The sequence below is a fragment of the Geospiza fortis genome, unplaced genomic scaffold (assembly GCF_000277835.1).
Source record: "Geospiza fortis unplaced genomic scaffold, GeoFor_1.0 scaffold264, whole genome shotgun sequence".
Taxonomy (NCBI): Eukaryota; Metazoa; Chordata; class Aves; order Passeriformes; family Thraupidae; genus Geospiza; species Geospiza fortis.
In genome coordinates this window covers 117,386-137,834 of record NW_005054332.1, presented here as the reverse complement: position 1 = coordinate 137,834, position 20,449 = coordinate 117,386, and the positions used below count along the sequence as shown (strand labels likewise).

The window sequence follows — 20,449 nt, the reverse complement described above, 5'->3', positions numbered from 1 at the left end:
GACAGGAACACAGGCAGGTAGCAGAAGACAGGTTTCTGATGGTGATTACATGGGTTGCTTGCTAAAGTGGGGCAAAGAGAATATTATTATTATTCTAATTTTTTATTATCCTGAATATTATTATCCTGTTTTTCTTTGGGATTATCAAGACCTTGGATGCATTCTGTTTCAGGGTGGTGCTGTCTAGTCTGGGAACTGAGACTGGGGAGAAGTTGCCTCTCATTTGGCCGTGCTATAAGTATTTTGTAAGATCTTTCACCTTGCAACATGGAAAAAAGTTGTATGGGATTCAGAAAAGAGTTAGGAGAATACAGGTGCCTTATTGTGGGAGGGTTTAAGGACTTGGTCTATTTAAATTTCTTGAAGTAAATAAGAGGTGTGATTATAATGGAAGTTATTTTGTGTGAGGCTGTAACTGGTGAAGTGCGCATGAACTCAGATCAGCAGTTGAGTAACCCTAACATTCAGTTCCTGTGCTTGAAATTGGAAAATTTAAAGTAGAAGTCCATGGTCAAACCCTAACTTGAACTTGTTTGAATATCTATCAACAGAATGTATTGAATTTTTTAAAAATTAAGTAGAAGAAGGGGATCAAATGTGGAATAGCATGGCTTGCTTTCTCACTGAGATATTTACCATTATGTTCTGCACTGTAGGTGTGTCTGAGGTGCCACAGTGAGATTTGAGAGCTTTTCTTCTGAAAAAAAAAAGGAATTTATTGGTGCTCCTCAAACTGATCTGTATGACCCTTGAGTTTTCACAAGATTGCTTTTCTTCTCCATTTTTACCTGAAAGGCAGCATTTGATGCTAAATGCACTCTGGTTTATGGCACTGTGGAGCACAGAAATGTCTGTTTGAATGTTTTATTATGAGACTGAAACATCATGATGTCTGCAAAACTTAGGATTTATGTCCATTGTCATAGCCAAGACATGTTTTTGAAGTGAAAACAAAGGCATTTGTTTCTCCTTTTTCAGATGTGACTTGAGCATTGATGATCATGAGTACTCTGACTCTGCTTTCAGATATGTGTCTTTATCACAGTTTTCAAAAATATTTAAATGTTTCTTCCCACCATTCTGTATAGCTCTATGCTATTGTGCAAACTGTTGAATTTGTAAAGGACTGGTAAAGAACAATATGTGACAGAGTAATTTGGTTTTTTATAGAATTTTGCCTATTAGCAAACTCAGGGGGGTTTAAAAAGAGTTACCTTAAGCAGCTTCTACAGTAGAACTAGATAAAAGGCATGTGCTATAAATTGTGCATTATTCATGGGCACAGAAAGGAAAGAAGAATATTTCATATGTTTAATGATGTTTTTTTCATGTGAAGTGGGCATAGCTAAATTATAGGTATTAGAATAGGGTTTGTTGCCAAATATTGTATAGGAACTGAGCAAAGGTCTATCATTTTTACCTATACTTAAAACAGTTTCCTAAATTGTTTTAGCCAGATGTTAATTTCAAATTTTGTATAGTATGTCTTCCAGCAAAAGTGTGAACTTCATTCTTCAGTGAAATTTATAGGGAGGAAGAGAAGGGGAGAACTGTGAGGTATTAAGTTTGAAAATATTCATTCAGTAAAATATTTAATATATGTCTTTCTCCAAGCAGGATGCTCAAATTTAGTCAACTTAAACTTTCTTGGATTTTGTGTGTGTGTGTGCGCGTGTGTGTGGGCCTGATTTGAATTGTACTGTACTGGAAGCTGAGCATCAGTTCAGTGGCTATAAAAGTGTATTTTCATAGAGATGGTGTGTGTTTTTCATGATTCATATCTGACAAACTTTGGTGGCGTATTTTAGATAAAGAGATGTTCATAAATACTCATTTTTCCCTGAGGTCCAGTGTGTGTATCTAGCATGGTCGCCATAGATTAGCAAACAAGCTTCAACTTATTAATGAATTGTAGTGATGTTAATGTGTCAAAGTCCTCAGATTTTATGTAAAAATGTGTTGTTTCAGAAATTTGCTTTATCATGAGTGTTACTTAAGCAGGGCAAGACTGGAGAGCTATGTAGTCCTATTCCAGTACAATCAGTTGAAATGCTTGTGGCTTGTGCTTATGTTTGCTTTACCCCTGTCTATATTTTCAGGTATCTGAAAGCAAAAGTTTCGTTCCTTCAAATGGAGTTAGAGCAATTCCGAATGTGACTACAGGCTGGGCAATAAGAGCAGGCCTGCACAGAGGGATTTAGGGGGGCTGGTGGGTGCAGATCTGAGTGAGATCTGGCAGTATGCACTTTCAGCTTGGAAACCCAACAGTATCCTGGGCTGGCTCAGGAGAAGTGTGACCAGCAGGTGCAGGGAGGTGATTCCTAACACTGCTACACTCTCATGAGAGCCCTGCCTGGAGTTTGGGGCTCCCAACATAGGAAAGACATGGACCTGTTGGAGCAAAGCAGGGCCACAAAGATGCTCAGAGGGATAGAGCACTGGTCCTGTGAAGTGAGGCCGAGATAGTGGGGGTTGTTCAACCTGCAGAAGAGAGAAGGCTTTGGAGACACCTTATAGTGACCTTTCAGTATTTGAAGGTGGACTACAGGAAAGATGGGGAGGGACTCTTTTTTAGGGAGTCTGGTGACAGGACAAGGAAAAATGTCTTCCAACCGAACAAGGGTAGGTTTAGATTAAATATTAGGAATAAGTTCTTTACTGTTAGGGTGGTGAGACTCTGAAACAGGTTGCCCAGAGAAGTTGTGGATGCCCCCGTCCTTGGCAGTGTTCAAGGCCAGATTGGACAGGACTCTGAGTAATCTGATCTGGTGAAAGGTGACCTGCCCATGTCAAGGGGTTGGAACTTGATGATTTTTAAGATCCCTTCCAACCCAAACCATTTATGAATCCATGATTATACTCTCTTAGGTGCTTTAAATGCCTTAGGTGGAGCACAGTGAAAGACCAGACATCATACTCCAGAACCAGAAGGAGTCAGCTGGACAGAGTCTAGAGGAATAAAAATTTATTTTGAGTTCTAGAGAAGGGAGATCTGAAGAAGGAGTTGGAAATGGGACTGCAGGGAAGATAAATGTTTTCAAGCCTAGACAAGGATGATTGCAAAGGAAACATATTGCTTGTTGTGAGTACTGGACATGCAGGAAAAAAAAAGTTGAATTTTTAATCTTACTGTAAGGTTGATTATATTCTTGGATATGATCTGAGAAAGTGATAAAAATCTTAATATTTTTCAGATACTGCTGATAATTCCTAAACACTAGATGAGATTTTTTAGTGTTTTTCTTTGTGAACTGAGTGCTCATTTCCTCATTAGTTATTAACAGGAAATAACAGCTGATTATTTTTAATGGAACTGGGTAGATGTCTAAAAACAAAATATGCAAAATCAAAACAGGAAGAGTTGAAATAGACATCAAGTCCATTTACAGTGCAAAGATAAAAAGAGTAAGAATTGTATATAGAATTTAAGACCTTAATAATGTACTTAGTACCTTGCTTACTTAATAATAATTGTGTGCTAGGCTGTATTTCCCTATGCAAATAGCTCTTCCAGTCGGCAGGGAGAAATTGAAAATGTTGTGTGGGGCTATTATTTATCACCATACAAATGGAAAACAGTGGAGGCCTGGCTTTTCCACAGGCCATCCCTGCTTTCCTGGATACCAGCCAGAGCCAGAGACATGCAGATAGCAGCAAAGTGCACATGTGCTTTTTTGTCTCCTGCAGTCCTTCATTGGTGGCCGATGGCTTTTAGGGTTAGGTCAGGCTCGTTGATTTCATCTATTATGTAGAGAATTCGTAGGGATGGTAGGGCGAGTGTGACTAAGACTATGGCTGGGAGGATTGTTCAAACGATTTCGATTACTTGTGCGTTGACTGTGCTTGATGATGGTTTTCCTGTGAGTGTTTGAGTTAGGAGGTAGAGGACTAGGCTGCAAATTGCTAGTGTGACCATTAAGGCGTGGTCGTGGAATCCTATTAGTTCTTCTATGATAGGTGAGGAAGCATCTTGGAAGTTGAGTTGCTTCACTCTCTCTGATGCCTAGGAAGGATGTGCCCCACTGTCCCACTTAACTCTTTCATTGCCTCCATTGCCACCTCTTTCAGTTTGTAGGAAAATTTCTGTTGCACTGATATCATGAAACTGCTTATCAGTATGATCCTTAAGCACCTGATGAGCATTTAGGTTTAGCATAATGACTCACTAAGAGCACTGTGTGTAGGAAAATTATTATATGAATGCCAGGTGTGTTTTTATAGAGGTCTTGGGTAGCATGACAATGTTAGAGATACAAAAATCATGTCAATGTTGGTTGTTTTTTTACTTGGATGCCACCTGCTGTTTTCTTGCCATGTATTTTGCATTACCTTCCATTTATTCACTTCAGGGAGTGCTTGTCCGGTGCTTTGGCTCCTTTGAGGATCTTCCAAAACCAAACCGAATGAAGAGACATTAAGTGAACATTTAATCTTAGGTTGTAAACATAACATGATCAGACCTCCAGGCTTCCAACTCTGCCTTCTAGAGAAAAAGCAAATCCCTTCCTTGCTGCCTGCAGGCAGCAGAGGGGAAGCTCCCTCTGTTCACCCGCTTGTGGTGTTCCTGTGTGCTCCTCCCTGCAGCCTGCTGGGCACGGCTGTGGCACAGGGGCTGTCCTAGCAGGTGCCATGGGAGATCTGTGCCAGCAGGGAACAATTCAGTAATGGGCCTTCCTGGGTGTATGCACAGGAAAGCAATACTGCTCTTCAGGATGGGCTCTTACCTGAATAGGTTGTTAAATCTGATTCTGGTATTTTTAAAGACTGGTCATGTCACACTGATAAAGAATTGTCTCAAATAGGGCTTCCTACTACCCACTTAAATAAAAATTAATTTGCTTTGCAATCATAAATTATAGTGAGAAGGAAGAGGAAGAAGTTTTTTTAGTATCTACAGAAAAAAACCCAGAAAATTTAATTGTAGACTGGCCAGAGAGGTTTCATAGGTATTTTTCTGTTTGCTTTCCCTCTGTAGTGCTGTCAGCCCACACTTGGTTGCCCACTAAGTCCTATTGACTTTGGCCCAAATTGGCTGTAGTATAAATGCAAGTTTTTCACTTTGCAGAAAGTTCCCTCTTTTTTTGTTTTTTTTTTCTCTTTCCTTTCTACAGCAGTTTTGGAAATTTTTTGCCATCAATAGTTCTTTCTTTTGCTGGTTTCTTGCAAATTTAGCTGGTAACAGAATTGTTCTGTGTTGGTCTGGTTTTTTTTCCCCCTAATCTATGGCACTGCCTTATGCTAAAGGTTTTAGCACTTCAGAAGTCATACACTTAATGTGTTTTTTGAAGCTGCATATTGAATATTTGTGTTGTGGTGTTTGTAACAAATCCAGTGTGACCATAGTGGACTTTTCAGGGCTTAGTCAGCAGCACACCAGCAAAAGCAGCAGGTCGGAGATAGTTGCTTTAAGGAAGATTGTAGCAGTGTTCCGTATCTGTGTATTTTGTGGTGTCCTTTGTCTGCTAAACTTGGGTATCTCAATAAACAGACCTGGTTACATGTTGAGTTCATTGACAGTGGTATTCCAAGGAAGATTTTCCTTTAGTATGGAGAAGAGTTGAAACTCATGCAAGCTGTGGGTGCAGTAGGTATATGCTAAGCAGTTGGAGATCACTTAGCTGGACTAAATAGGGCCATAGTTTAAGTATGATTTGCAGTCCTGGCTCTTTTTAATTGTACATGCAGTTGATTTGCATTAGAAGTTCCCACTGGTAACAGGATGAGTTGTGGATTTTAAGGAATATAACAAGAACTTACGTATTGCCTGGTTCCCCAAGAAAGCCCCCTCATGGAACTGTATGGGTAGGAACAGCAGCATAACAGCACTGAGAGACTGCATGTAATTTGCTTACAAAACATTCTATTGCAAGAGCAGTACAAATCCTGCCAGCCTGCCTGTATTTTAGTTTTTCATTTGTAGATTGCAGTAAGTTTTAGATAATTATGCTTTCTCAATAAGTGAAATGTGCTTACAGAACTCTTAAGCCAATTATAAACAATGTATTTTAGAAATTTTATTACTTGAAGTAGATAAGCAAAATTTTGCCTTTTCTCTAAAGATACATTTCAAAGCACTTAATCTTTTGTTTTAGCTCTTCTCTAATCTATTCTGCCTATGAGAGGATTAATGAGATGTGAATTTTAATCTCCTTATTGATTTCCTAATTATTTTTCATAATCTAACTCTAGCTCTTGATTTATGCTTCTCACTGATGAAAAATGCAGAAGCAACAGGAATGAATAATCTGTATGTGTACGCCCTGAAGCTGGTTGAAGATTTAGTTTTCTTTGTTTTGTAACCTCCATCTGGTCTGAAGGTCTTTCCATATTGCCTGTACTGCTTTTTTCTGTCTCTAGTCATACCACATATTTTTAAATTCCCATTCACTTAGTTTCTGTAAATTAATGATGTTTTATTAAGTTGAGGGGAAAGGCTGTACAGCAAATATTTAACATCATCTTTTGCTGGTTTCTTTCAGTAGTCTGTCTTGTCTTTTATTTCCCAGAGCACTTCCACTAAACCAGCAGCTGCCACCTTGTCTGGAGCAGCCGGGGATCTTGATCTATTTACTGAGCAAACAACAAAATCCGAAGAGTCAGCAAAGAAACAACTCTCCAAAGACTCCATTTTATCACTGTATGGCACAGGAACAATGCAGCAGCAAAATGCTCCGGGTAAATAATGTTGTGAAGGTTTCTGTGCAGTCCTATTTTAATCATTATCTAGAAAAGTACAAGTATAAAGCTAAGGTTAGATACCCGCTAAACTATAGTCAAATGAAGGTTTTTATTTTCAGCTTTTATAAAACTGAGAAAAATTACTGAAATGTAATATGGATGCTAAAGAAAAACATATATGTGATTTTAATTTATTTATAGCTGTTCAAGTTATCAAGTGTACAATTTACTGAAAGATTTGAAGTCTGATTCTGCCATGCAATTAATCAGTGAGGGTCTGAGTCTCCAGTGTGCAGGCAGCAGTCTGTCAGGATCCCTGCAGAACTGTCAGAGCTTTGGTTTAGCTGTGTTTGTGTGAACACAAAGACCTCCAATACAGCAACTGAAAGATTCTGGTTCACCACAGGGATGCCAGACTTTCTTGGCAGTTTAGCTCGTGGCGAGTCCCTTTCCTTTGAGAGTTTTAAAGTAATTTTTTTGCTTTTACCAGAAGCTAAATTAGCAGCACTGACATACAGATGGATGGAGTTATACTTACAATCATTTTGGTGCACTTCTGACTTATGGGATGGGGGTGGAAAATCACAAGACACTTCTGCTGAAATCTTCCCTTCTCTGGTACAGGCATGTTCATGGGCTCGTCTTCTATGCCATTTACCACACAACCATCAACTCACTTTCAAGGCTTTCCAGCCATGGGAGTTCCTGTGCCAGCAGCAACTGGGATGATGGGAAACATGATGGGACAATCAGTGCCAGTCATGGGACAAAGCACAGGCGTGATGGTAGGAGTGGGAGTGCCCAATGGATTTACTGGTACTGCACCAACTGGTGTGATGGGACTTCCTCAAACTGTCGTTGGACCTCAAGGTGGAATGGTGGGACAGATGGTCACACCACCACAAAATAAGTATGGATTGCAACAAAACCAACAAGCTCAATGGAACCTCTCTCAGGTAAAGACTGGCAATTCCCAGACAAGAGTGCTTTAGGAAGAATGATGCTTTTCAGATACAAAATGTATGGCTGTAGGAGGAAGGTCAAGTGTGGCCAAGTTAAAGACTACTGGACTGTAAACTGCTCAGAGGCACGTTAACAAACCAGTGAATAGTTCAATGAAAGATAAGTACTACGAAAGCAGAGAATAATTTTGCCAAGGTAGACCAAACTCAGTACTCTGCTTCCATAGCTCTTATCATCCTCCCATCAGAGCTAGCCAAGTAAAAAGCTTAGCTCAGGTAGAGTTACAAAATTTTGAAATGGAACACAGCCTTATAACTAAAAGCAGAATTTAACTACTCAAGGATAGCCATTAACAATGAATACTTTCATTCAGATTTCAGGATAAATTTTGATGGGATGTGGATGCTTTCTGCTCTTAACATTTTCCTGAAGATAATTTGCTTAGGTGCATCTGTTATTTATCTGTAGCATTTCCATCCTATGTTTTAAACAGGTTTCAAAGATTCTCTAGAAGGGTTAATGTACATGTAGTACTGTATTTGTACATTTTCCAAGGAAACATCTTGAAATCAACTATTTGAGCATTTATTGGGGCAGGGTGAGGCAGAGGGATCAGACTTAAATTATTCCCTTGGAGTTCAGCATGGATGATAGCAACTATTTTTTTATACTATTGTTTGTATTATGATAACAATATAATAATTCCATGCTGCTTACTTAGTAATGCAGGAAGAGAGCCTTAGTGACTGACTTAAATTGGATGATATGAATTTTTACTGTTCTGCTCCGTTTTATGGTGTGAACATTTATGAAGGTAAACAGCATTGCCTACATGGATAAAACAGCCCCTGTTTGAAAATACAGGCTGTCATTCTGCTTTGAAAAGTAATTCTTAAAGGTGAGAATTTCAAAATGTCAGATCAAAAAAATCCATGGATATACTGGTGGCAGTCTTTTCATAGGTAGCTAGCTTTAAAAAGACCCATATCAGCTTTGAAATTAAAGTCTCGCCTCTTATCAATTACATGTTAAAACTTGGCTCCTTGGACAAGTTCTTCACATGTTCCTGTACCCCTTGCACATCAGATGTTGTCAGTATGATGACATTCCACAGTCTGCAGAACTCAGATCTAAACTCTGACGAGTTGAAAGGGGGAGAGCTTGCTTTACCAGATAACGTTTTATATAGTCTGCTCCTTAAGAATTCTGCTCCAGAAGAGATGAACCACTGCGTTCATGTTTTTATCGGCCTTTTTTGTATTTCCAGGTTCAGTGGTGTCTTGTTTTCTGCAGATACACAGTTCTGTGTGAAAGCATACAGAACTTAATTTTATCCTGAAATACTAGTTTGCAGTTTACTTGAATTTTTCACCAGTGTTTCATGTTTGCTCATGTTTAAATAAACTCTGACTTTTACCTAGTGCTGTCTTTTGTTTGAATCAAATGTTACTTATCCAACATCTCTATTCATTGGCTCTGATTATTAATTGCTCCAAATGCTCTTTTGCTCCTAAACTCATTTTGACATTGAGCATTTAAAATTACAGTGACTAGATATTTGTAAAGACTACAAATAGTTTTGCAGCAGCTCTGAAGTGAATGTGCTGAATTTTTAATTCTTTCCCACCTTTAACTAGATGTTAAATTCATGTGAATTTAATTTCATGTGGATTATTTTACTTGTTTTTTAAGGAATTACAGTATCTTGAGTAGATTCTTTAGCAAGGATGGTTGGATAATACTCAAGTTTATAAATCTACCTCATTCTTTGTTGATTGTCACCTAAATGGACAATTTCTGTAAAAACTGATGTAGTCAAGATTATGAAATCTCCAAAGAAATGTTGCTGGAAAAAAAAATAAATCTGGAACTGCAAGTGCAGACAAGACTATATTACTGGCTTTGCTGTTTCTTTACTGCAGTTACTACAATTTTGTTCATTAGCTTTGAAACTGTGAAAGCAAACTTTTACCAACAGCCACACTGGCCACCTCCTTCACATGCTGTCAATTCTCATGTGACACATACACCAAGTGCTGCAGCCCATCAGCTGGTGTATGTTGGTGGCTGAAGGGCTCCAGAAAAGCTGATAGTATGAGAAAATGCTTAGACACTTAGAGTCAATATTTTTGTTTAATGAGAAATATTTTTAGAGAAATGTACTTGTAACCGGGTGGCTGGTTGGAGGCAGGACTGCTTTTGGCTTGCAGCATGCTGTGTTTCAGTGCCACTGCTAACCAGGCTCATGTGTGTGTGTGTGCTTTGCAGATGAATCAGCAAATGGCTGGAATGAACCTCAGCAGTTCCAGCAACGTGATGGGCTTTGGCCAGCCCCCCAGCACAGCCGCAGGATGGACTGGAAGCTCCTCTGGCCAGACTCTCAGCACACAACTGTGGAAATGAAAGTTGCAATAGAAATCTTTCCCAGAACAGCCACCTAACATTCCTTGTTCAAATACATTTACTTTTGCTGTTCCTTCCATGTACATATATATTCTTTTTCTTTTTCCCCAGCTGTTCAGATTAAGGATATAACTGACTGACCGTGTTGTGGTCTATATTGATTTAAATTTGATGTAGTGAAAAGCAGATCAAATATATTTGTACATCATTGGAAGCATTTTCATACAATGCATACGATTTCATAGACCATATTAAGAAGCTGCTTAACCACATACTGATTTTTCCCTCAAAATTCTAGATCAAATGTTTGCATATAAGGGATGTAGCTATCATGTTAGTAATATCCAAAAATATGAACCCCAACCCCCCAAAATTACCCAGTAATCCTGTAGAAGGTACTGTATGAACAAATGTTTAATCATATATAAATAGAATGTAAATGTATCACTGAGCAATGTTTTCTAGTGTATCAAACAAATTTTGTTTCATCATACATTTCACTGTGATGTTGTTATGGTGTGCATAACAGGGAATGTGGTTATTGAAAGAAAGATAAACCTGGATGTTACTGTAGTTCTACAAATCAATAGTTTATTCTTCTAAAGATGAGCATTTGATGCATTTGAGTTTCCTGTGGTAAAGTCTCTGACCTGGCTCAGGAGGCAGGCGCACAGTGTTAAGAGAACTGACAGCACAATATGCATTCAAGGTAACTCAGTGTGAACAGATATATTTTGTCTTGCAGAGAGATCCAGGTTTATGACAGTGATTGTGTTTACATTTTATGGTGCCTCGTAATGATAAAATGTTATTTCCCTATATTAAAAGGATAAATCCGTAAATTATTGTGGGTTTTTTATTTCATTATTGTATGACCTGTTTGACTGCTACTTTTAATGAAGTAAAACATGTTCAGTTTGGAGGATCCATTTATACAGATATTTAGACCAATAGTTTGTGAGTTAAAATCAGTTTATAATTACACCATTAAGCTGGATAAATACAAAAAGTATATACATAAATAATGATTTTGAAAATACTCCATTGCAGCCATGTTTATGTATGTGAAACAGCATTAAAACAAAGGTAAGTGTCAGTTTATTAAGCTGAGAGTTCAGAAATGCATGCAGACAAGTTAGAACAAAGCACACCCACTTGATTTGCTTATTAGAGTCTCTGAAAGCTTCCTTTTGTTTCCACAGAAGTCTGTCAGGTCTCAGGCAGAAGCAGATGACCTTAGCTGTCCAAAGCGGAGCACGCGCTGGAGCGTCCATTGTCCTGCTCTTGCCGTGGGACTGTCCCCCCATCATACCTCAATGTTCACTGTGTCCAGGTGGTACTTTGGCTCGTTGGCTAGATTCACTTTCTCTGTTCGGGTGTGCCATACAAGAACCTGGAAAACACCTTCTGTGTCAGTAAAGTCATCTACAGAGATGGAAGCTTTCCACAAAGTACAGACTACCATGTGTGTCAGTAAAGTCATCTGCAGAGATGACATGAAATGAAAGCTTTTCACAAAGTGTGGTAATCGGTACCTTTGTGCAGTTGTTTGCTTTTGGCTCCAGTTCCTCCACTGTTGTTATCTGTTTCAGAAAATCAGATTCTTGCATTCCTGGTTGAGAACCACGACGCTTGAATACGGCTTTGGGATGTGACAGGATCACTTGAAGACTCACAGCAAATCCTTGGAGAGAGGGAGACAGGGAAAAAGGTTGAGAAAAACCTTTAGGCCTTACATTTTTGTGCAGTTATGCCTAGAAATCTCCCATGTTCTTTTTAGAATGTGTAAATTTGATTATGTGGATAGATGATATTTGGTAGGTTTGTACATCCTACATTATATTGTTTTGTTTTGGTTTGCCCTTAAGATACGATCAGATTATTTTTAATTGCACCATATTTTCAACATGTTAAATCTTAGTTTCCCATCATGTAGGTAATATATGCTTTCTTGCCTGAAAATTCAGGTATTGCTAAAATCTTGGGTTATTCTTCCTTTCTACTTTTAATTAAGAAATAAAACTCAATTATAAGTAAAATAAAATGTATTAAATTTATACTGTACAAACATTCTACACATCAAGGTGAGAGTCAAGAAAAAAGGTTAAAACATGTTACAACTGTGATATTTAGATAGCTTTAGCCTGTAGATTTTTAACAGCCTTGCTGAGGAAAGACAAGTAATACTAATGCTCTGCCTTGGGAATGACTTTCAGCACCAGTGGTCTGCCAGGCAGTCTCAGCAGGTCTGAGCGTGGCACAGCACAGCTCAAAGGATTTATTCAGTGTACACACCTCTCTGCAGTGCTTTTCTCTGCTAACATGCATCAGGTTCCTTGAAGGGAGACTGCAAACTGAGAAATCACTGCTTTGAACAAACTCACCCTCTCTGAAGAAGCTCCCATGAATCTCTAATTTACCATTATTTTATAGAACTCTCCCAATTTCCTTCAGCAATGCTCAGTCATATGTATGCTTCTTTAACTATGACTCAAAAACTCAACTGATAGACTTGTAAAGAAAAATTGTATTTGTAACTAACTCCTTTTGTCTGACTGCTAAGCCTACCAAAGAATCCTTTCTTCATCAGTTCAGAGTGGTTCCAGCTGTCCCTTTATGACACAAATAGTAACACTTTTGACATCAGTTCTGGAAAACTCCAAGAACATTTAATTCTAAAGCCACTATTAAAATTTTATCAGTTTAAAATTGAGCATAACTTTCTATAACTTAATGTAATTCTGACCCTCTTTTAATAGAAATGTCTTGCTGCTGTATTTTCCTTGAAAGTATCTGTGACTTTTATGGGAGCCTTTTGAAGAGGAAAATGTAAGGAAGTAATTACTACATCATCACGTAAAGGCACACTGAAACCACTTTATCATGGTCTTGCTTGTCGGAAGCTAAAGGAGACACCAGGTGTTGACGGTGGTCACAAGGGTTTTTGGGGTGAAGGAAGAGACGAGATGGGCTCTATGATCAGAAGGCTTGATTTATTATTTTATGATATATACATACTACATTAGAACTATACTAAAAGGAAAAAGAAAGGAGAGTTTCTAGAAGCTGCTAGCTACCTAACAATAGAAAGTAAAGAATGAATAACAAACCAGCTCTCTCGGACTGTGTCAGAGATCTCAGTTCTGGATTGGTCACCAACTCCAAACATCTTAACTGGGCCGATCTAGGCAGACCTGTTACATTCCACAGCAGCAGATAACTTATTGTGTCTGGTTGCTGAACTTCTCAGCTTCAGCAGGGAAATCCTAAGAGAGGAATTTTCATAAAAGAAATGTCTGTGACACCAGGAAGTTTGTTTTGTTTTCAGTAAGGCTTTGGACTCTGATGGATTGGATGTAAACAGGTCCCAATTCACTGATGGACACAGAAAACATTTATACACTATATCTTTGATGCAGCTTTATACATCCTGTCCTGCCTGGGGTAGAGAATAGGTGTCTGCATGGACAGGGCTTACGCACACCCTGAAGTGCAGTCTTTCTTCTCACTCCCTGTAACCTGGCCATGATGGAGCACAAGGTGGGCTCTATCCCAGTGGTCTTGGTAGCCAAATGTAATCATTGGGAAGAGCTGAGGGTGAGAGTTTAAACTTCCTCAGCTACAGACAGTATGTACAGCCAGCTTGCTGCACCTTGAAATGGGACCAGAGACTTAGTACTGATGAACAAAACAGTCTGCTTCAGTTTAGTGGGTTTGGTTAGGTTTTTTTGGCCTTTTTTCCTCAAATAAAACAAACAATAAATTTTGGATGCAACTGGGCTTTAATAATTTTGGGCTCAAAAACAAAAAGTTAATGGGAAGGCATTTTTTGAACCCTTTTCAGCTGTGTGAGCTGCTCTTTTTAAATATATTTAAGATTCAAGCTACCCATGCATAAAGAAGAAAATGAAGTAAACACCAAAATTAGTGTCCTAGATTTTAGTGCACAGAAATAACCTCACTCTAAGCAGAAGAGATGCAGATTTTCTGCTGTTTATCTTTACAGTGTCAGTGGGGCTTCCTGGACCCATAGCCTATACTTATCCATACATTAATTTCTCATAATTTCTCTTGTTGCAAGGCTTGCTCCTCTGCTGAGAAAATTGCATGGAGTTCTGAGGCTGGATTTCTCCTACATACACATGTTCAAGTGGGCCATGGCCCCTGCATGTGACACGTGCCCTTGCTACCATGCTATTGCAAATTGTCATTTTGAGGGTGCAGTGAAAACTATTGGTGCCATCAAGTAAAAGTTAAATTATAAACTGAGTGTTGCAGGTGGCAAGGATGTGGGCTACTGTGCACTGACTGGCCTAAGGTTTGTTTCCTTGGTCAGGGTCCATGCAGCCTTTGTTTGTTAAAAGAATCCAATAAAGCAGCAACTTTAGAAGGTAAAATAATCCAAGGAGACTTATCTCTTGGCTCTCTAGTTCTTCAGCTCTGCTTTATAACAGCTTTATTTTCACATGTATGACATTTTGTAAGATGGATTTGTGAGCAAACCACTTTCTAATGACAACTTTAAGTTGACTTTATCAGATGTGTCATTTTGGTGTCAAAAATAGAAGAGACAGCTCAAGTTTTGACCAGACTGGCACTAATTATTTCTCTCAGTAGATAATGATCCTGTGCTAATAGATGAAAAGACACTGTTGTTTTGAATTCTATCACTAAATGGGATTTATCTGGGATTACTGTCTCCAGTGTAACATAACTGAACAGTGCTTACATGCATACAGTTATTTTACTTATTCATTATTCCTACAAGGTCATACTGGGCTTAACTTCACATGAAATGCCACAAGACAATTTCATAGCTGGAGTGTGAAGAGGTGTTTCGGGGGTTTTTAGGTGTTTAATGCAAGGTTATAAATTAAATCTAATTGGCTAAAGAACCACCTAGATAGGAATTAATTTGTTGGAGGACAAGATACCTGGGAGACAGCAGATATTACATCTGTTCTTCTTTCAATGTTAGCTGTTTCTGTTAATTCACACCTCGACTTGTGTTAGACCAATGGCTTCTGTTAAAAGGCAGAACTATTTTTCTTCATCATTCAAGTTAAACTTGAGTCAGGGTTTAAAGATTTTGTTGCCATGGTTAATGCCATTGCTTCCTGGATGTTCTAGGTAGAACAGTAGCTGAAGGCAAGCTAGAAACTTGAGTGTTGATCATTTCTGGAGTGTATAAATGCTAATGCTCAGTGCTGATGTTGGAACAGATGTGCTGGTTTCCACATAGATCAAGGTCCCACCTTTGGCTTGGGCTCTGTGGCTTTCAAGTTTTGTTCTCTCTGTGGCATACATTTTGGCTTGCAGTAAGGCAGAGATGTCTAACCAGGAGGTTTTGTAGTTAGGATCAAAGGCATCTGCTGATTAATTCACCATGAAAGAGGCACTTGATTATAAGCTCAATGTTTAAAACAGTATTTATCCTTGGATGGGAGGGGAGGCTGGTGTTTTGTTTTGGTGGGGGGTTTTGAGCGCTGGCTGCCATACCACTTAAAATTTTTTTGTTTGTGACTTCCAGCAGTGGCTCTTTCAGATTCAGTCAAAATATGCCATGTTTTGCAGTGCCACAAATAGACTGGCATTTTGCTCAGGGAACCCTAAGAAACATGAGATGTACTGAAGATCTCAGGACTATAGCAAAATATTAAGAAAATACAATAAAAAAGGTGGTTGCTCAGGCCCTAGCAGAGGTGCCTAGGGCACAGTGGATGAGCTCTGGACCCAAAGTCCAAAATCTGCTGGCCCAGTGATTTACAGTCACATATTAATATCTATGACTGAAGTAGCTCCTGGAATGCTAATGCAAAGCAAGCATCTGCCTTCTTGAACAGCCTTCACATAGGAGAATCACAATCTTTTTTCTTGAGTGATCCAAAATTCTAGCAGTAAGGAACAGGCCAGAAGTAAAACAACATTTAATATAGAAGACTTGAATTCAGATCCATACTAAATAACATAGTTTTTGCTTTCCACCTTCTCTCTCACTTTTCTTCTCCAAGGGTAAGCAAGTCTGTGTCAAACTCTAGAGCCCCCCTCAATTAAAAACTGAAGCAGAACTTTGGAAATACTAGAACTAATTTGTATGGTGTGTTGGTTGCCAGGCAAGAAGCAACACAGGAAATGGCTACTTTGCTTTCTGAATCCAGTTTAGCATTGGAGAATAGCAGTATCAGCCACAGATTTCTCAAAATAAATAACCAGTGTTTAATGAACTGACCTAATGTGATTGCCATGAGTAAGCGTGTTTCAAAGAATCTGGGGAGGTTGGCCAGCTAGGGTCACTGAGCTGAGCCCGATGAAATCAGCAGGACCTGAATTTAGCCTTGTCTTTTGCTGTCTAGAATAAGAATTTTATGTGCTTAAAGTTAAGGATGTGCTTCCTCTGAACAGCCACAAGTTAAATTGGTGATCCCAAACCTTTTAAGCCATCACTCTGTCCATACCCAGCCTCATGATCAAATTCTTGTGAAAATCACTGCGAAAGATGGTTCACTAAACCAGATGGAGTCTCCTTACCAGTGCATTGGGACACTGGTACAGAACATTAACTGTAGACAGCTGATACATCTCCATATCAGTATTACTGTATGCACCATCCTGTTTGCATGGCAGTATTTTTAAAAGAGATCCTTGATCTTCCTTACGTGCAGCATTCGGTATAACCTAAGTTACTTGTATAGGGAAAAATGCCAGCAATGGACTAAGCATGGACTTAAGTTTGGTAGCAAGTCCCTGGAGGTCTGTTGGGAAGTCAGGAGAGAAGGGCAAGGGTAGGAAACTGCATGTTGACACACATCCTGTATCCTGCACCTGCTCAGACACCTATGGAGTTCTGGATTTGCAGTTCTGTTCTGTTTGTGCCCTGACACTGTATTCCTGAGGGGAATGAAGATGCAAATTCCACATCATTTTTTTAGCAGTCTACACTGCATTCATTTTTCTCCTTGCTGAAATTAAAAATGAAATTCAATTTCTTCAGTATTTTTGAAGGCTAATAAATGTTCTCTTGCAAAATAATAACTCTTTATTTGTGGTTGTGCATTAACTTCCTGTAATCTAAAAGTTTTGGTTTGTTTTTTTTTTGTTTTTTTTTTTTTGTCTATATGACCCTCCCTTACATGACTTTGGTCAAAGCACAAGCAGGGAATGCTCCTAGTGGACCTGCTTTGCCCTCATGCCAGTGATTTAGCCAGCATCTGCAAGGTAAACAGCTTAAGAACTTCCCATGTATATCTTCATGTCTGGGTTAGAGTCCCTTGGCTGATGTTGTGTAACGGCTTTCTGCCTGCTGCTGATGAATTATGGACCATGCTCTCACCTTTATAATGCCATCAGTAATCCCTTCTGGAGTCCAGTATCAGTGTGCATCTGTAAATCTACAGGGACTGTTCAACTACACAGCTGCAGCCCCTGACACACTGGATGGTTTCAGGCTTTGCCCCTGAGGAATGCCTTTATATGAACACCCAAATACTTATTTTTATGCCAGGTGGTAGCATTGATGTGAAATGCCTCTACAGTGCAGAAAAATTCACCTGATAACCTTTTTGTCTTTGAGGTGATAACAACCATTAGTGCTCCTTTATTTACTCTTTTTAACCAGTTGGGCTGTAAATACTGTACATATTTTTATCAATAATTTCAATTAATGTAACATTACTCTGTTAAGATGAGAAAGAACTGTACACTGTCCTTTTCCCTCTCTCAAAACACTGGGGTATCAGGATAAAAAAAGTGGCTATTTGTACCCTATTCTTACCCTTGTGTTGTCATCTTAGTGTAAATCTCCCATACCTTCTCAGTGATTCCTCATGGGCAGCTCCTTGCAGCACTGACTCCTGCACAGCACAACCAACAACCTCCATCTCTCCTCACCCAGCTAACCCACTCTTCTATAGCACTCATCATTATTGGACACAGCTGTGGCCTGTTAAGGGCAGGCCTGTTTCTAATCTTTGGTGATTAGTACAGCTGCAACTCCTCAGGTGTGAGACTACCTTCTGCACTATTCTCTTACATTCTATCCCTCCACACCCTTGTATTCCTACTTTTCCCTCCTGAGTACAGTAGATGTCTAAGTGCAAGTACCGTATCATTTCCTGGGAAACCAGCTTCTCCTGTATCAGAAATTGGACCTGTGACCTGTGGTGATTCATGTGGCAGTTGTGAGTGTATACAAAAGATAGTCTAAGCATGGACTGTCAGCAAGACAGAGCTGTGTGGTGTACAAACTTCACTGCAGAAGACTGATTAGATTCATTTTGAAGCTTTTCTGCCTTCTTCTACCAGGCAACAGCTGTCAGTGATTTTTCCCCTAAGCCCAGTGTTTCAAACTATATCCATCTACAGTTATCACTGTCATTCCAAATAACCAATGCAACATGAATAATTTCATGATAAAGTAGCATTTTACAATATGAGGTCTAAGAAGGTCTGCATTTATGCTGCCTGGTTTAGATTGATGACAAAATGACAGGCAGGGACTCCTTGTAAGAATTGCTAGGATGAATTAATATACAATTAACTTGTTTCAGACAGACAAATTATACAACATAAAAGCCAAGTTACCACATAAAAATAAAAACAAATTAAAGTTAGTTCAGATACCACCAAGCAGGAAATTAATTAGACAAGATGTACAAGCTTCAACTTCCAGGATAGTTAGTGCCAAAGGGCTGCACACTCTGCCAGCACTTCAGAAGTTTAAGAAGCTGCTTAAATAGAGAAATGGAAGCATTGATGTACCATGAGCGAGCCTCACCTGCCATGTCGATGGCGAAGGGCCTGTCAGCTCTCCAGCCCGTGTACCAGCCGACCACTTTGCCGTTCTCCACCACGGGGCGCTCGTAGCGCCGGCCGCCCACCAGCCCCACGGGCCACACGGACACCTTGCGCGTCGTCCGCATCTGCAAGAGGCAGCACAGCATCAGTCACTGCCCGCCCCATGGCTCCCTGCCAGGGCTGTGCACACCCACAGCTCTCAGCACCATTGGGAATCCAAAGGCAATTCTTGCTCACACACTGCGGCCCAAGACCTGCGGGTGCCCACCCATTTTCATGAAATCTCCCGCTCTGTAGTCCATAGGCATCTCAATTCTACTTTAAATGCCCTATTCACGGTATCTTTTATACGAGGAGTTTTTAAAGCTGTGAAAAAACACGGGGTTTTGTTCTTGTTTGTTTGGGTTTTCAAAGGCATAGTAGATCTTTTTTATCTGCAAGACTGCAGCATTCTGGCAGTGGGCTTATGTCTATAGATAGCTGAGATACTGTAGAAACTCAGTGAGAGAAAATATAATAATAATGATTAATACACACTTCACTAGGACAAGTACAATTAGTTTGGGACTTGTTAAAAATGCACTGAATAAAGGAAATGATGACACACAACTCTTTCCTACTGCAGCAGACCTGAGATGCAGCTCAGATCTATTAAGGATTCATGAAAAAAGATTGCTAAGGTTTTTTTAACTTCTGTATTTTCCCTTTAAAAGCTCTGCTAAATTTCTGAAAAGGACAAAAAGCAGGCCAGGCAGGATGCTTATTATCACCAGCAGCAGTTTTTTCTAGTGATGCAAATTAACTAAATGCAAAACTGGAAGTTTGATCCTTATCTAGCATAGAAGAAGCCATAGGTATGAAAAAATGACTGTAGCAAGAGGTGTCCATGACTGGGAGTCACTTCAAGAAGGGCAGCAAAACTGGGGAAAGGTGTAGAAAGTGAGTCCTAGAAGGAGCAGCTGAGGGAGCTGGGGGTGCTTAGCCTGAAGGAAAGCAGGCTCAGGGGGACCCTACCACTCTACAACTGTCTGAAAGCAGGGTGGAGCCAGGTGGGGGTCAGCCTCTGCTCCCAGGTAACATTAGGAAAGAGCCTCAGGCTATGCAAGAGAAGGTTCAGGTTGGCATCAGGAAAAAATTGTTCACTGAAAGGGTTGTCAGGCATTGGAATGGGCTGCCCAGAGAAGTGATGAAGTGACTGTCCCTGTAAGTGTTCAATAAACTGGATATGACACTCCAATTAAAAGTGTTCAATAAACTGGATATGACACTCAGTGCTATGGTTTAATTGATGTGGTATTCAGACAAAGGCTGGACTCAATCTTGGAGGTCTTTTCTAACAGTAAAGATTATGAGTCTGATTCAGTGACTTCAGATAACTGGTTCAGTGGTCCATTTTGTCCAGTAAACAGGAGATAATATGGCACAAACCTTGACACACTGCTCCCCATGGGAAAATCAGACAGTCTGGCGTGAGAACTCGAGCAAGCGAGGGCATCAACATGGCAACTTGCACAACTTAACCACACTGGTTCAAAAGCCACTGTTTTAACTACTGTGCTCTAAATGTGGTTCTATTGAAACAAGTATTAAACTATTTCAGTGGAATGAGGGC

General features: G+C 39.6%; 2 protein-coding genes across 2 annotated transcripts in view; one reads left to right on the top strand and one right to left on the bottom strand.

The window, feature by feature from the left end:
- SMAP1 (small ArfGAP 1) overlaps nucleotides 1-10,886 on the top strand; it is a 64,031-nt gene extending 53,145 nt beyond the window's left edge. Inside the window, exons 8-10 of the mRNA XM_014307292.2 lie at nucleotides 6,507-6,675; nucleotides 7,303-7,634; nucleotides 9,910-10,886. Of these exons, the coding sequence (XP_014162767.1) occupies nucleotides 6,507-6,675; nucleotides 7,303-7,634; nucleotides 9,910-10,044 (636 nt within the window). The 3' untranslated portion in view covers nucleotides 10,045-10,886. The remainder of the gene's footprint in view (nucleotides 1-6,506; nucleotides 6,676-7,302; nucleotides 7,635-9,909) is intronic.
- Nucleotides 10,887-10,998: 112 nt separating this feature from the next.
- Nucleotides 10,999-19,028, bottom strand: B3GAT2 (beta-1,3-glucuronyltransferase 2). Its single transcript, XM_005421678.2, has 3 exons — nucleotides 18,818-19,028; nucleotides 11,580-11,728; nucleotides 10,999-11,437 (listed from the first exon to the last, which is right to left on the bottom strand). The coding sequence occupies exons 1-3, from the start codon at nucleotides 18,981-18,983 to the stop codon at nucleotides 11,351-11,353; spliced, it is 402 nt and encodes a 133-aa protein (XP_005421735.2). The 5' UTR covers nucleotides 18,984-19,028; the 3' UTR covers nucleotides 10,999-11,350.
- Nucleotides 19,029-20,449: the final 1,421 nt, after the last annotated feature.

What these genes read in the sequence shown, in the direction of transcription:
- B3GAT2 (XM_005421678.2), bottom strand. Translation starts at nt 18,983, where the DNA reads ATGCTGTGCTGCCTCTTGCAGATGCGGACGACGCGCAAGGTGTCCGTG. An exon ending in CTTCGCCATCGACATGGCAG is followed by an intron (nt 11,729 to 18,817) that starts GTGAGGCTCGCT and finishes CCTCTCTCCAAG; the next exon opens with GATTTGCTGTGAGTCTTCAA. An exon ending in AAGCAAACAACTGCACAAAG is followed by an intron (nt 11,438 to 11,579) that starts GTACCGATTACC and finishes GGTGTTTTCCAG; the next exon opens with GTTCTTGTATGGCACACCCG.